A 17,738-nucleotide genomic window follows, 5' to 3' on the forward strand; every position below is an offset into this window, starting at 1 on the left:
CCCGCTTTGGGCACCCATCCCCACTGCTGGGGATCACACCACTCCTAGGATCCCAAGGGAGTATTTCTCACCCTGGGAAGGGAAGCAGTTGGATTTTGCTGCTTCTAAAGCTCATAGCATTGGGATAGACTGGAGTCTTTCTCTTCAGTCACCCACTATAGTCCAAAGGGGGTGTAGACACACACAAACACACATCCCTCTAGGGTCACCAGGGCAAATATAAATAAAGTGTTCATCACAGAAGGATTTATAAGCTGAGAAGTAGCAAAGAACACATGAGCTCCTGAGCTCTCATTTTTTTCACAGAGAACTGTCCTTAAGAAGGCATGTTGGTGAAGAGGGCCACTCCCCGCCCTGCCCCCCTCCCCCCGCACTATTTAGATCAAAAGGGGTCGGAGAGTAGGTACAACTGTGGAGCCTCGAAAGCAACCTGGTCAGGAAGTGGTCTTGTTAGAAAGGGGAGCCTCTGCAGCTCAAAGCTGCTACCCGCTTGTTCTTTCTTTGAGTGAACTCAGAATCTGTAGGGAGTAGGTGAAGAAAGAGCCTTTAGGGCCAATCCAATTTATCTTTTCTCAGCTCTGCATCAAGTAAAATGAATGAGGTTATAAAAGAAAAAAACTCTTCAAAAATATAAATATCAGGAAAGATAAAGAAGGCTGAGAACCATTGCAGATTAAAAAATAAACGAGGGACGCCTGAGTGGCTCGGTCGGCTGAGCATCTGGTTCGGGTCATGATCTCAGGGTCGTGAGATCAAGTCCTGCATTGGGCTCTGGGCTGCGAGCATGGAGCCTGCTTGAGGTTCTCTCTCTCCGCCCCCCTCTCTCTCTGCCCCTTCCTTCCTGCTCACTCTCTCTCAAAAAAACAAAAAACAAAACCAAAAAAACTAGAGAAACAAGACAATTACATATCATACCCAATCCTGGGTAGGATCCTGGATCAGGATAAAAACATTGCTATAAAAGGACATTATTGGGACAACTGATAAAATCTGAAGAGGATTATATATGAATAGTTTTGTCTTGATGTTATGTTGAATCTTCTGATTTTTATAAGATGGTATCCTGTTTATGAAGGAGAATGTCCTTGTTCTTAGGAAATATACACTGACGGATCTAGGGCTTTATAAAGAGGCCTGATCTATGCAAACTGCTCTGAAATGTTTCATGGAAACACACAGAGACACAGACACACATGAGGAAAGGGGGGAAGCGGAAAACGTGATAAACTACAGATGAAGCAAATGCAGTTGGATGTCAGCAATGGGTGAATCTGGGTGAAGGTAAATGAGTTCTTTGTACGATTCTTGCAATTCTTCTCTAAGTTTGAAATGGTCTCAAACTAAAAAGTTCAAAGAAGCAAGAATGTAGTAAATGTAATTTTTATATAGATTTATCTCCAGGATATAGTACTGGTAAGCCATAAAAGCAAGGTTCTGAAGAGTCCATCTATAGTAGGCACCCCATGGATCTCCAAGTGCATTTATGCTCAGGCTACATGGAGACATTAAGAACGATCATTCTTTGATGCCTGTATAAGGGATCCTGGCAACCAGGTGCTGAGTCTTACAGCTATTTTGTATTTGTGGTCTATTAACAAAGGGGTTTCATGAAGTCACCTCAGTGGTGATTCTGCAGGACTTGAATCCTGTCACCCTGCTCCTCCTTCGGCCGGTGAACTTCTCCCAAATACTTCAGTTTCTTCTCATCGGTGGAGTTTTGTTAAAATTTCATTTTATGATTGATAACACTTATAGGTAAAAACACAACTCATACTCATATGTTGATATTATATCCAGGGACCTTTCTAAACTCAAAGTCTAATTTTTATATATGTTCTTTAGATTTTCTACAAACATTGAAGTCATCTGCAGAAAAAAATCAGTTTTATTTTTTCCTTTCCAAACCTTATGCTTTTTCTTTCTTACCCTTTGAACTAGCTAGCCCCTCCAGTAAAATGTTGAACAGAAGTGGGGATAGTAGTCATCCTTAGCTCACTCCTGAACTAACAAGGAAAGTTTGAACAATTCATCAGTAAGTATGATGTTTGCTAAGGGTGTAGTGTTGTTGTTGTTGTTGTTCTTTAGAGGGGGAGGGGCAGAGAGAGAGAGAAAGTGAGAGGGGGAGGGGCCAAGAAAGAGAGAGAGAGAGAGTGGGGATGGGCAGAGAGAGAGAGAGAGAATCTTAAGCAGGCTCCACACCCAGCACAAGGCCTGAAGTGGGGCTTGATCTCAAGACCCTGGGATCACGACCTGAGCAGAAATCGAGACCTAGACGCTTAACCAACCGAGCCACCCAGGCGCCCCTAAAGGCATAGTTTTTTTGAGAGTTGTAATCATGAACAGACACTGAGTGTGATCAGGTTTTTCTGTCTCTTTTGAGGTAATCATGAGATTTTTCTTCTTTAGTCTGTTGTTGTGGTTAATAATTGATGGTCACATATTAAACCAATCTTCTATTCCTCAGATAAACTTATCTTGTTAGTGATGTAGCATCATTTTCATGAATTGCTGCTTTCTATTTGTTAATCTTTTGTTCAAGAATTTTGTATCTATGTTCATGAGTAAAACAACCTATGTAGTAGTGTTCTGTGCTGTGTAACAAATTATCACAAATTTAGTGCACTGTTTAAAACAACACACATTGATCATCTCATAGTTTCTATAGGTCAGAGTCCAGGTATGGCTGAGCTGGAATCACATGTTACATTCATTTGTCATATCTCTTTAGGGTCCTTCATCCTGAAACAGTTCTTATGCATTTCCTTGACTTTCAAGAACTTGACACTTTTTTTTTTTTAAAGATTTTATTTATTTGACAGATAGATAGCGAGAGCAGGAACACAAGCAGGGGGGGTGGGAGAGGCAGAAGCAAGCTTCCTGCCGAGCAGGGAGTCCGATGCGGGGCTCCATCCCAGGACCCTGGGATCATGACCTGAGCGGAAGGCAGACGCTTAACCATCTGAGCCACCCAGGTGCCCCTCCTTGTCCTTTTAGAAAGGAACAATTCCAAACTCTTTATTTGCTACTTTTGTCTTTCCAGCTAAAAACAGATGTGTTAGTGTTTCTTGGAAAACTTGGTTCTAAGAAAATTAACTCAGAAATGTCTCGTAGTAGTTAAGAGTGGTCAAGGGCACAAGCTTTGGAGTTAGACATATATTCAAGTCCCAACTGCGCCACTTCTGTAGTTTCAAAATGGGGATAATCATAGTACCCAGCCTCATAAGATTATAGTGAGGATTAAATGAGATAATTACTGAAAAATTACTTATTTGTTCAATCTGGCACAAAGTGAGTACTCAAGTATAGCAACTGTTACTATTATAAATCATTGTTTCTTCATATAAAAGCAGTGTGCTTTTGCAAATTTTCAAAAATTTTGGAAATATTACTTTTTTTAAAAAAATTTTATTCATTTATTTGAGAGCGAGATAGCGAGAAAGAGTACCAGCAGGGGGCAGGGAGAGGGAGAAGCAGGCTCCCCACTGAGCAGGGAGCCTGATGCCGGGCTCGATCCCAGGACCCTGGGATCATGGCCTGAGCTAACGGCAGACGCCCAACGACTGAGCCACAAAGGCGCCCCTGAATCTTAATATTTAAAAATATTTTATTCTAGTTTACTTTAAAATTTTCTACCACGTATATTTGCCAGCACATATTTAAATTTGTGTATTTTATGAATATTTGATTGCCTCTTTTATCTTGTCTTCCTATTTAGATCTTTCCTTTTGCTTGAGTATATCCTTGATTGACATTTTCCAAGAAATGGTGAAATTTCTGGGAATGCCATCACATGGCTGGGTTCAAAGTCCTTCCTTTATCCTAATAGTATTGCTTTCCTACCTCCTGGATACTATATGACAGGTGAGAATTCTTTTGTCAATCTGATTTTTTTCTTTTGTAAACATTATTATTATTTGCTATTTATTTGCAGTTACTAAACTGTGGCAAGAAGTAGGTAATTTTATTTCCTCCTTTCTAGGTCTTGCATTAAATAGTTGTTGCATCTCATTCATTAACCCAGAAAATATTTACTGTGCATCTACTACATGTTTAATAGAATAAAATATAAATCTTTACCTTCACATAGCTTACAACCTATTGATCACTCGGATTTAGTCTGTACTTTCAACTCTTACCAAATATTTCCTATTGTTTTGACTTTCTTACATGTGTTATGACTGAGCACTCTATGGTTACTTTATTTGAATTATCTTGATGTTTTAGCTTTACATTTGTGCTCACAGCTTTTTTAAGATTTTATTTGTCAGAGAGAGAGAGCACAAGCAGAGGGAGAAGCAGGCTCCCCGCCTAAGCAAGGAGCCCAACTCAGGACTCAATCCCAGGACACTTGGATCATGACCCGAGCCAAAGGCAGACACTTAGACTGAGCCACTCAGGTGTCCCTCAGAGCTACTTTTTACATCCTTTTTTCTAATTTCATTCTTAAAGTGAATTCTAAAAGTGCCTTCAAAAGATGAAATGGAAGACTTAAGCACTTAGATGCAAATTATACACATCCACATATCTCATAAACATGTGCTATTTCAACTATACTAACAGAAACTACAAGATGGTAAGTTCTTTGTAGAAGGAAAAATCACTCTCAGAATGTTCTCTATTCTCCATGTCCTCCTCTCTTCACTGGAATTCCCAAGGAAAGACAGCATGAAGAAACCTATTACTTGAGTACCTTTATGTGCTAAGTACTTAACTCCCTGCACCTTCACAACAATGTGAGATCAGTATTATCAGAGAGGCTTGCTCAATTAGCTGGTTACTCATGGCTAAGGGGCAGAGCAAGAAAATGAGAGTCTAAGTCTATCCAGTTCCATTTTGCATTGCAGTGTATACACAGGAGCTACAGAATTGAAAGACCCTTAGACATGACTTATCCAGTACTACATTGTTATTGCCAGATATTTTTTTTATTTTTTTATTTATTATTTTTTTTAAAGATTTTATTTATTTATTTGAGAGAGTGAGAGAATGAGAGATAGAGAGCACGAGAGGGAAGAGGGTCAGAGGGAGAAGCAGACTCCCCGCCGAGCAGGGAGCCCGATGCGGGACTCGATCCCGGACTCCAGGATCATGACCTGAGCCGAAGGCAGTTGCTCAACCAACTGAGCCACCCAGGCGCCCCTGCCAGATATTTTTTTTAAAGATATTACTTATTTAACAGAGAGAGACACAGTGAGAGAAGTAACACAAGCAGGGGGAGTGGGAGAGGGAGAAGCAGCCTTCCCGCTGAGCAGGGAGCCCAATGCAGGGCTCGATCCCAGGACCCTGGGATCTGACCTGAGCCCAAGGCAGACACTTAATGACTGAGCCACCCAGGCGCCCCTGGCAGATAATACTCTATTGTATAGAGTTATATTTTACTTTTGGGTTGTTTCCATTTTTTGGCTATTATCAATAATGCTGCTTCATATGAACATTCATGTACAAGGTTTTATATAGACATATTTTCATTTTCTTGGGTATATACCCAGGGGAAAAATTGCTGTCATATGGACTCTAATGTTTAACCTTTTGAGAAACTGTCAGATTGTTTTCCAGAGTGGTGACACTCCTTAAATCCCCACCAGGAATAGATAAGCATTCCAATTTCTCCATATCCTGGCCAACACCTGCTATCATCTTTTTCATTCTAGCCATCCCAGTGGGAATGAAGTGACATTTTATTATAGTTTTGAATTTCCCTGATGGCTAATGATGTAGAGACTCTTTTCATGTTTATTGACTACTCATATATCTTTGGAGAAAAGTCTATTCACATCCTTTGCCCAGTTTTAAATTGGGATGTCTCTTTATTACTTAATTAAAGCTCTTTATACAAGTCTTTTATCAGATATATTACTTGGAAAAATTTTCTTCCATCCTGAGTTGTCTTTTTGTTGATAGTGTACTTTTTAAGATTTTATTTGAGAGAGAGAGGGAGGGCATGAGCAGGTGGAGGGGCAGAGGGAGAAACAGACTCCCAGCTGAGCAGCAAGCCCAACATGGGGTTCTGGGATCATGACCTGAGCCAAAGGCAGACGCTTAACTGACTGAGCCACCCTGGCGTCCCAAATTATGTTTTGAAAGTACCTGTGGACCCTCAGGGTTTGCGGTCCATTTCAAGAACCACTGACCTAATTAAAGATCTAGTTAATGCCCATCAAAAAGAACACTGTGTTTCCTAATATAAGTATACAACACCAGCAATGACACATTCTTGACAAAAATTCAATCTTGAATTTAACCAAGCCTCTAAACCTAACAGTGTATGGCATACTCAAGAAACAGAAACATGTAAAATGGCACCTAAGGGAAATAATCAGCAAAGCCCTGAATGTGGGAAACTTTTTAGAACCTATGATTGGGTTCTTTAAAAAATAAACTAGATGTTGGGTGGGGGGAGGGGAATGGCAGGAGAAGCCTATATATTGAAACTTTAAAGACAAATCAAGCAACTCTAATATATAATAAATCTCAACTGGGTCCTGATTGAACCAAATTATTAAAAAAAGGCGCCTGGGTGGCTCAGTTGGTTAAGCTACTGCCTTTGGCTCGGGTCATGATCCTGGAGTCCCGGGATCAAGTCCCACGTCGGGCTCCCTGCTCGGCGAGGAGCCTGCTTCGCCCTCTAACCCTCCCCCCTCTCATGTACTCTTTCTCTCAAAATAAATCTTTAAAAAAATTAAAAAATAAAAATTTTTAGAATGACACTGATATTAAGAAACTTAATTTTTTAGGTGTGAATATATCACAGTTCTTATATTTTAGAAACATATACTAAGGCATTTATAATTAAAATGAAAGAGAAGTTCCATTGATGCAGACTGCAAAGAAATCCTGAGGGGAAAAAAAACAGTAAAGTAGAGGGCTACACATGGGGTGGGGCAGCACATAAAAGAAAGCACTGTTGACTGGAGCTCTTTATTGTGGACTGGAGTATGCAGCCTTTCTGAAGAATAACCATGCCCTCTCCCTCCCTGCTTCCTGCCCATGACCACTAAGGCAGAATCATGGACCCCAGCTGGAAACTCTGCTTTGAGGAATTTCCAAAGAGTGCAGAAGAGAAACATATTCCAGAGAGGTGCAAAACCATAACTTGGGATTTTACCTAAGAAAAAGCTCACAGATGGTCTAATATTGGAAACAGAAATTCTGTGATACTTCAACACGTTATTTATTCATTTAAGATTTTTATTTTTATTTATGAGAGAGAGAGAGAGAACACAAGCAGGAGGAGGGGCAGAGGGAGAAGCAGACTCCCCGCTGATCAGGGAGCCCGATGCGGGACTCGATCCCAGGACCCCGGGATCATGACCCGAGCTGAAGGCAGACGCTTAACGACTGAGCCACTCAGGCGCCCCCAACACGTTATTTATTGAGCATCTGTATTCGATGCTACACATGCCAGCAAGGCACTAAGGAAAATACAAGAATAAATAAGACAGCTCAGTTGGTAATACAGACCAAGTTTTCAGAGACACACTGGTTGAGAGGCTTCACTCCAGTACATAATTGCTAAGCATTTAATTTAATTAAGTGCTAGTTGTTACAGACCTGAGGGTCCATGTTCCTCAAATACAGATACCTTGTGTGAAACCTAGCTAGGAAACAATGAGAGCAGATCTGGTAAATAAGGAGGACCACAAAAATCCCTGCCTGTATATTCACCCTTTTCTGCAAGTAATTACTTGATCTGAGTGGTAAGTGGCTATTTATTGGGTACTCTTGCCTTGATTATCCACTTAAACACACTGTGATCCATCTTCCTCAAGACAAAGTTTTATTGCAGAAAAACATTAAAAAAATTTTTTAACGGTGTGCCTATCACAAATCATGTACTATGCAAGGTGTTGGGTGATACAGGAGTGAAAAACCTGAATGGTCCTTTCCTCTGCAAAGCGTATAATCTAATGGGGTAAAAAGGATGAAACTATGAAACAAAATAGTTCAACTGAAGGGTGGGAAATGAGGGTAATTTTTATATTTTTCTTTACATTTTAAATCTTTACCTTATATTCCATTACAACCAACATGCATTACTTTTAAAATAATGATGGCTCATATATACCAGATGGATGAAAGCATATTATCAGAGAACATCTGCAGATGTTTTAAGAGGTAATTTGGTAAAGAGATAGCGCTTTGTTCTCAGTAGGATGAGACTGAAAAGAAAATGATAAAGAGAATAAGCAAGCGACACTTTTGGACCAGAGTAATAATGATGAAATTCAGTAATCTAAAGAAAGATCACACTTCTTTGGAATAAGAAGGTGGTTTTCAGGTAAACTGTTACTCTCCAGAATTAGAAAAGAAAAGTTATGGAGTAGATTTATTTAATTTTATTTTATTTTTTATTTTTTAAAGATTTCATTTATTTATTTGAGAGAGAATGAAAGATAGAGAGCACGAAAGGGAAGAGGGTCAGAGGGAGAAGCAGACTCCCCGCCGAGCAGGGAGCCCGATGCGGGACTCGATCCCGGGACCCCAGGACCATGATCCGAGCCGAAGGCAGTCGCCCAACCAACTGAGCCACCCAGGCACCCTGGAGTAGATTTATTTTAGAAAAGCAACCAGAAACTGGTACAGAAATGAATCATCATTATGCTTGAAAGTCAACATAACATGAGGCTCAGGAGTGTACAAAAAAATGAGTGTTCCTGGGTTTGAATCCTAGTGCTGCTATGTAATAATTATAAGAATCTTAGGAAAGTTACTTTACCTAATGCTTTTATTTTCTAACTGGCAAAACATGATAATAATAGCTATTTCGGAAGACTGTTTTAAGGATTAAATGGGTCAACATATGTAAAGTACTTAGAGTAATGCCTGGCACATATTAAGTCCTACATAAATGTTCACTATTATTATTATCTAGTGAAAATAATCAACATAAAATTACACATAGTGATGACCCATAACTTCATATTCTGACATAACAAGAAACAGATTAAAAAAAGAGGAGGGGTGCCTGGGTGGCTCAGTTGCTTAAGCATACGACTCTTGATTTCAGCTCATGATCTCAGGGTCGTGGGATCAAGCCCCATGTCGGGCTCCATGCTCAGCGGGGAGTCTGCTTGAGATTCTCTCCCTCTTCCCCCTCCCCTGGCTTACACACGCATGCTCTCTCTAAAAATAAACCTTGAAAAAAAGAGAGAAACAGGAGGAAACCAAGACCACTTTGAACAATATATAGGACAGGAACTGAAAAGGCTTAGGTGTACAAAATAGTTCATTTAAAAAAACTGATGCTCTGAAAACAAACCAGAAAACACTGCAAACATAATTTTTCAGAATGATTAAACTCAAACATCTGTAAACAAGAATAAATTTATTTAATTTCTTTTAAAGATTTTATGATGTACAAAATGTATATAGTATAATATCTTTAATACACTTTTTCTCTCCCCCCTTTAATATTAAACACTAAACAGCTTGTCTCTTCTTGCCTCATCTGTATCTATGAGATACACTACTGAATACAAGTAAGATTTACACTGCTCCTTCCTAAATAAAAATTAAAATTAGTACCTAGGAAACAAACAAAAAGAAAAAAAAACAAAGCATAAAACTTTAGTCAGATGAAAGCTTTTCCTTGTTGTTGAGTATTCAACAATATCTGGGGCAGTTAAATTACATTTTATTGGCATAAAGTTACATTGCAATCTCCCGACATCACATAATGATAATCCAACTCAATTTCTTAAATAAGTACCATAAACAATACTCATGTTCAGATGTTCCTACACAATTTTAAATATATGCAAGAATTTATGTTTACATTCTGATTTGATATACTGGTCAATAAAATCTTTGGAGAAGTATGTAGCTTCCAGGTTGTCACTATAGATAGAGATAGGAAAAAAAGCACTTTTTTTTTTTTTTTTTTACAAGGTAACTTCTCTTGAACAGTGAGTTAAGTTTCTCCTCCAATATATTTAGGTTATACCAGTCTACCATGGCTTTCTTCTATCTAACAAGGACTTGATAAAACAATGTTAAAAAAAAAACAAAAAACTAATACTTCTGCACAATTTGGGCTCTATTTAACAAAAAAACTGCCTCCATCTTTAAATATGGAGCCTAATCCTGATTCATAAAGTCCCTCTTAGAAAATGGTTTTCAGCTCAGAGTTCTTGTATCCCTATGGACCTCCAATAACAAGTCATCTCCTTTCCCATGGCCAACAAGCATCCAGCCGGGAACTAGTGACATCACCAGTGAACACACTAAAACACACTGAGGAAGACATCTGCCATTGAACCAAAAGGCTGGATGATTTCTTCATTTCATTAGCTGAATGGCAGTAAACCAGCTGCCAATAAAATCTGCACAGACACTTAACTTTGGTTAATGGTATTGCACCACATGAGAGAGGGTATCACCCTCATCAGAACAAAGTCAAATGAAATCTTCTGCTAAAAAGAGCCCTTTAAAAAGTTACAAATACTAATTTTCCTTTACCTTTAAAATTTAACAGCTACCAGCTGTATCCTATAGGGAGTTCCTGACTACTTTAATCAGGTCAAAAGAATATTGACCTTTTAACTGTGCCAGAATTAGCATGTTCATTTGCACACACTTTTCTCTATTACCAATTTCCTCCTGAAGGAAAAATGACAAGGTAACATTTTTGTGAGGTGTAGGTAAAACCAATGATTCAGTAATATTATAACATCAGACGAATAGAATTAGTTGATTCTGATTCTTTGGTGGAATTTCCAGGCTGAAGAGTCAAATCTGAAGGCTCATCCTGAGGAAATAGAATTTTATCAGGTGTATAGTCATTCCTCTTCAGATCTATATTCACACCCCCAACAAAAAAAGAAAAGAAAGTCAGTATTTCATAGAAATGAAAAATTAACATTTTCTAAATTAATTTTCCTCTAAATGTGCCAGATCTATATTCTAGCAGGTTGTTTTAAATCCCAAAGTCACAAAATTTACACACATAAAAATAAAATCATTCATTCAACAAATAAGTATTATAATAGTTCTGACCATGAGTCAATAAACTCATTAAGAGTGGAAACATAGTAATAAACAAGGCAGACAAAGGTCCTTCCTTGCTTATATTCTTGTGGATGAAGAAAAACAAACAGAAAAATAACAGAGTTGTGTAATAACAAGTGCTTTGAAGCAAACAGTATGAGGAGGGCCAGACAGAAGATAATATAAGCTGATTCTTTTAAGGCTGGGCAGAAGAGGCACAGGAGGTAATATTGGAGTGAAGATCTGAATATTGAGAAATGACTCAAAGCTCCAAGAACTGTGTTCTAGGTAGAGGGAAGGTTAACTGCAGACTGTAAAAAGGAAACGGACGTGGTGTTTCCTAAAAATAGCAAGACAGCATGTAGTAACTGAGGGGGGGACTAGTAGAAAATGGCGTCAAGCAGCAGTTTATAGCCAAGGGTTATCAAAATATAGTCAGTGAGCAAATATCAATAGTTTTATCTGTTTACAGATGGTCTATGTCTATTTCTGCACTACCATGGTAGAGCCAGGTAGCTGTGACATAGGCCATATGGTCCACAAAGCCTAAAATATTTTACTACCTTGCCTTTTACAGCAAAGTTGTTGACCCCTGATCTATGGGGTGCAAGCTATGGTAAGGTATTAAGCTGAAGGTATTAAGTAGTGTTAAAGGAGGAACATAATCAAATTTAAGTGACTATTCTGATTGTCATGTGAAGTCCTGTCAAGGGCATTTAGCAGGAACACCAGAAACAAATAGTGGCAATGAGGATTAAAAGAAACGGATGAATTCTAGGAAGATTTCAGAATCAGAGTAGACAGAGTTTGACAGGTTATCTATGAAGGTGAGAGAAGAAAAACCAATCAGTTTTTAGGCTTTGAGCCTGATCAACTGGGTAAACATTAATGAGATAGGGAAGTGTAGGGGTGGGAAATGAAAGTTAAGAGTTCTGGAATGGACATATTACTTATAAAGATGCTGTAAGGTATTCCAGTAGAGATGCAGGAAACTGAATATAGAAACAGGAGCTCAGGAAAGACAGTATGTCTTTAGTTAAATTTGATACTATCAGTATTTGGATCACATTTATAGCTATGGGATAGGATGAAATCACTTTGGGAGTTATAGACAATAGTTGCAGAATTGGAAAACAATGCAGCAATATCAAATTTAACTAAAACTAACCACAGTCCCACATATATCCATATACTTCATCTCCATATAAAAATAGAACTGCCATTCAGAATATGAACTGTTTGAGTGATAGCCTGTATTCAATGATCCAAATACGTATTTGCTACTGTATGAGTAAGTTTTGATAAATTTTGAATTCGAGATTGTGCCACTATGGCCTTAGGGAACGCAAATTAATTTGTAGCTGTATTGTACACTAAGAACAATGGAAAGAAACCCAATTATAATTCAAGTCCTGAAAATGTTAACTTATGGTTACATGGACAAATAATGTGACATCTAATGCTATGTTCTGGAAAATGACAGATTTTGACCGTATTGCTTTTAAAGCCTCTTTCAAGCTATAAAATCCTGATTATATTAATAATTTCAAAAATAGATATACTATACTTAAAATATTGGATCCAAATGATATATAATTTATATGTAATTATAAATAATATAACTTATTATATAATAACCAAATAAAAATTGTATCTGGGCTGCCTGTTAAATTCACCACTGTTATGTTCTAATTTGGGCTAAAATGGACTAAGCATATTCAATTCTATCTTTTCCACAGATTATAAGTAAAAACCCTTCACATAAACATAAAGCCACTATCTGAGATTCCTGAAAAGTAAGAGCAGACCTATTGAGAAAGGGGATCAAAACTTGAAGAATGACCTAGATTGGTGGTGAGTTTCCTGGGGCTTTTTGCCCCTCTCTTATTTCTAGGCTTAGAATTACAGATAGCTTGATCTCCGAAATGTACAGTGAGCATGGACAGAAAAAGCTCTAGGATTTTCTGGCCAGAGGATCAGGAAGGAGGACTCTGTGGGGTAGAGAATCTTGAGGGGAATGCCCTCTTTCTTATTTTTTCTTCTTGCTCCTCTGGCTGTTACCTAAGACAAGCCCCAGTCATGGAGAGGGACTCAGGATGACGGCAGCTGAGCAAGCACCTACAATTCCAAGAGAAAAACCCTTCTCTGGGACCACAAGAACTTATTTTTATGATTCAAAAAGTTTTTCTCTTTTTCCTTGACACTTAGCATCAGAAATGGACTCAGCTGAAGGAAATGTGTGATAGTACAGGGAGGTCACAATCCTGGCTTTCTAATCAGAGTACCCCATCTGTCTCCTGCCCCTCTACCCTGCCCAAAAAAGAGGCCCTTGAGAATCATAAAGTATGGAAGAAATCATGGAATGGAAGAAAATGGAGAGGGGCACCCTAAATTTGTGTATGAAATCCTAAGTTCACCCTCGAGTGGCACACATGTGGGAAGACAGGACAAGATGGGCTCTAGGACTAACCTATGGTGCAGACCCCCAGTCAGCCCCAGACCTGACTATGTCTGATGCATACTGAGAGAGATCTGAATAATACTGCAAAGGCTTTGAAACCCAAACTGACATTGGAATCACAGCCACAAAAGGTAGACTGGGACTTGAAATTGAGCTTAGCTGAGCTGCCTACTAACACAATTAAACAACAAAAATCGACACTCTCTAAAGTATTTTTAATAAGACCCAGAATCTCATAATATTCAAAATATCCAGCTAAAATTACTAGAGATACAAAGAACTAGAAACATCTCAAAGATTCTCAAAGAAAAGGATAAGACACGCCAACCTCAAGATTACTCAGATAGAATGATCAAAGACTTTAAACCAGCTATTAGGACCACACTTCATGACACAGGGCAAACAGACCTGAGATGAATGGAAAAACAAGTTTTCAGCACAGAAATAATCAGCTTAAAAAGAACCAAAAGAAAGTTATAGGGCTGAAAGATAAAAATGAAACAACAAAATCCAGTACGTGGGCTTAAAAAAGCAGAATGAAGAATAAGGAAAGACACCATGAATTTGATAGATCAACAGATATTATCCAATCTAAACAACAGATAAAAAATAATTTTTAAGGAAAAAAAAATCAGAGATGCAAGTCCCTGGGAAACAATATCAAAAAGTCTAATATTCTTTTTATGGGAGCTCCAGAAAGAGATGAAAAGAAATTGATGTAGAACAAATATCTGAAGAACAGCTAAAAACTCCCCAAATTCGATAAAAATCATAAATTTGCAAATTCAAGAAGCTAAGTAAACCTGAACCAAGATAAACTCAGAGAACGCTATAACCAGACATTTCAGAATCGAACTGCTAAAAATCCAAATTTTGAAAGGAGCTATAAGATTATAATGACACATCATCTATAGGGGAAGAACAATTCAAATGACTGTGGAATTTTCATCAGAGGTAACAGAGGCCAGAGACAGAACATTTTCTAAGCCCTGAAAGAAAATAGTATCAACCTAAAATTCTAGATCCAGTAAAAATATCCTTCAAGAACGAAAGCAAAACACACATATTCTTGATAAGAAAAACTAAGAGCAACCAATAAAAAACTAAACATAGAGATAAAACAGAATACTGAAACAGAAAAGGGGGGTGGAAACAAAAAAAACAGACCAGAAGTGTCAATCAGAAAACAATAAAACAAGATCTAAATCTAACATCAATAATTACATTAAATGTAAAAAGTCTGAAACACCAGTTAAAAATGGAAACTGTTAAGTTAAAAGCAAACAAACAAAAAAAACAGAAAAAAAAAAAATTAAACCTAAGATCCAACTATATGCTTGGATCCCACTTCTTTTTTTTTTTTTAAAGAAACCCACTTTAAATACAATTAACATGTGTAAGTAAAAAGGATGGGAAAAGATATCTGATAAAACAATTTATCAAAAACTAGCTGGTGTAGCTATGTTAATATCAGACAAAGTAGACTTCTCAAAACAAGGAAAATTACCATGGCATTCCATAATGATAAAAAGAATCAATCCACCAAGAAGACATAATAACTGTAAATGTGTGACAAAACTTCAAAACACATTAAGAAAAAAACTGATAGAACTGAAAGGCAACACAGACAAATCCACAACTGTACTTTCAAGACCTCCTAAGTAATCAATAGAACAAGGAGACAAAACAAGGATATAAAAAACCTGAACATTATCAAAAAACATTCCTTAATTAGCATTTATAGAATACTCCATCCAACATTATAATATTCTCTTCAAGTGCATATGCAATATTCACAGAGAAACTATATCCTTTTAAGGTTAAAAAAACTTTTAAAATTGAAATCATACAAAGTATGCTCTCTTATAATGGAATTAAATTAAAAAAATCAACAACAGAAAGATATCTGGAAAATTTACATATATTTGAGAACTAAGAAAGACACTTCTAAATAATCCCCAGGTTAAAGAGAAATAAGAAAATAAAAAGGTCAAGAAAAATAAGAAATATTTTAAATAAAATAAAATCAAAAGTAAAATATACCAAAATTTATAGGATGCAGTCAGTGTAATGCTTAAAGAGAAATTTATAGCATTAAATGTTTTGTTAGAAAAGGTCTCAAATCTCCCAAAGATACAAATGTGGTAATCCGAAGGGGCACGTGCAACCCAATATTTATAGCAGCAATGTCCACGACAGCCAAACATTGGAAAGAGCCCAGATGTTCATCAACAGATGAATGGATAAAGAAGATGTGGTATATATATACAATGGAATATTATGTAGCCATCAAAGAAGGGGAATCTTATCATTTTCAACGACTTGGATGGAATTAGAGGGTATTATGCTAAGCGAAATAAGTCAATCAAAGAAAGATAATTATCATATGATCTCACTAATATGTGGAATTTGAGAAACAAGGCAGAGGATCATAGGGGAAGAGAGGAAAAACTGAAACAAGATGAAACCAGAGAGGGAGACAAACAATAAGAGACCCTTAATCTCAGGAAACAAACTAAAAACTAAAAAAGAAAAAAAAAAAAAAAATCTCAGGAAACAAACTGAGGGTTGCTGGAGTGGAGGAGGGTGAAGGGATGGGGTGGCTGGGTGATGAACACTGGGGAAGGTATGTGTCGTGGTAAGTGCTGTCTATTGTGTAAGACTGATGAATCACAGACCTGTACCCCTGAAACAAATAATACATTGTATGTTAATAAAAATAAATAAGATTAGTATATAAATAACCCTATGCCCATAAATTTCACAATTTAAAGAAAACAAACCAATTCCTTGAAAGACACAAACTACTAAAACTCACTAAAAAAAAATGGATAACCCCAATAGTCCTATAGCTACTTAAAAAATTAAACTTATTTAAAACAATCTGACAAAGAACTTTAGACTGAGATGGTTTCACTAGACAATTCTAGCAAACATTTAAGATGGGGAGAGTATCAATTCTATATAAGCTACTCCCCAAAACAGAAGAGGTGTGAAAACTTCTAACTTATTTTTAAGGTCAATATCATCCTGATACCAAAAGAAAAGAAAGACAGTACAAGGAAAAACAAACACAGACCAATATTATTTATGAACACAGATGCAAAAAGCCTCAACAAAATATGAGCAGAGTCCAAAGTAGTTTGTCCTGAATGTATAACTGGTTCAACATTTCAAAAATAAATGTAATACAATCTAATATCAACCTATTAAAAAGATGCCGAAAAAAATCTGACAAAATTACACACCCACTCAGGATAAGCATTTTCAAGAAACAAGCAGAAGAAAATGTTCTCAACCTAATAAAGTGCATCTACAAAACCCTTACAAGCTAACATCATGTTAATGGTGGAGGACTGAACACTTTCCCTTTAAGATTGGGAACAAAGCAGATTCTACTTTCGCTTCCTATTCAACATTGTACTGGAATTCCTTGCCAGTGCAGAGAGTCAAGAAAAAGAAATAACAAGGGATGCCTGGGTGGCTCGGTTAAGCAACTGCCTTCAGCTCAGGTCATGATCCCAGGGTCCTGAGATGGAGTCCCGCACTGGGTTCCCTGCTCAGTGGGGAACCTGCTTCTCCCTCTGTCTTCTGCTCCCCCTGCTTGTACTCTCTCTCTCTGACAAATAAAATCTTAAAAAAAAAAAAAAAAGAAAAAGAAAAAGAAATACAAGGTATATAGGTTGGAAAGGAAGTAATATAACTATACTATCTACACAGAAAATTTCAGGGAGTTTACGAAACAAAACAAAAACAACTCCAAAATTAAGTGAGTTTAGAAAGGTTGCAGGATACAAGGTCAATAAACAACAACAAAAAACAAACATAAAAATTAATGGTATTTCTATATACTCACAATGAACAATTAAAAAGTTAAAAAATGCTTACTATATGCCTGGCACTGTTCTAAGTACTTCACAAATACCAACTCATTTAATCCTCAAACAAGCAAACAAAAACTACACCTCTCTAATGTAGGTATTTTCTTGAGCCATGCAGTCTGGTTCTAACTATTGCATTATTGGTCATAAAGACAGGGACTTTAAAAAATTCAGCTCAAGGGTGAGTCCCAAGGACCTGTAATTTTTAAAAAGTTCCACAGGGGATGCTGATGCACACCAAAGGGTGAGAACCACTGGTCTGTGCTACAACTTAGATTCAATCGTAATTTATAATTCTTATGTGTAACAATGAAATTACTTAGATTCAATCATAATTTATAATTCTTTAAATGTAACAATGTAACAATGAAATTACAATCCTGAGATTCTCTTTCATTGTTATATTTATA

General features: G+C 37.2%; 1 protein-coding gene across 2 annotated transcripts in view; it reads right to left on the reverse strand.

The window, feature by feature from the left end:
- Nucleotides 1–9,885: 9,885 nt before the first annotated feature.
- Nucleotides 9,886–17,738, reverse strand: part of TRPM7 (transient receptor potential cation channel subfamily M member 7) — a 117,724-nt gene continuing 109,871 nt past the window's right edge. For both annotated transcript variants that reach the window (XM_027568727.1, XM_027568726.1), the window contains one exon: nt 9,886–10,794. In XM_027568727.1, the coding sequence (XP_027424528.1) occupies nt 10,664–10,794 (131 nt within the window). In that variant the 3' untranslated portion in view covers nt 9,886–10,663. The remainder of the gene's footprint in view (nt 10,795–17,738) is intronic.

Source organism: Zalophus californianus, chromosome 6, assembly GCF_009762305.2.
Source record: "Zalophus californianus isolate mZalCal1 chromosome 6, mZalCal1.pri.v2, whole genome shotgun sequence".
Taxonomy (NCBI): domain Eukaryota; kingdom Metazoa; phylum Chordata; class Mammalia; order Carnivora; family Otariidae; genus Zalophus; species Zalophus californianus.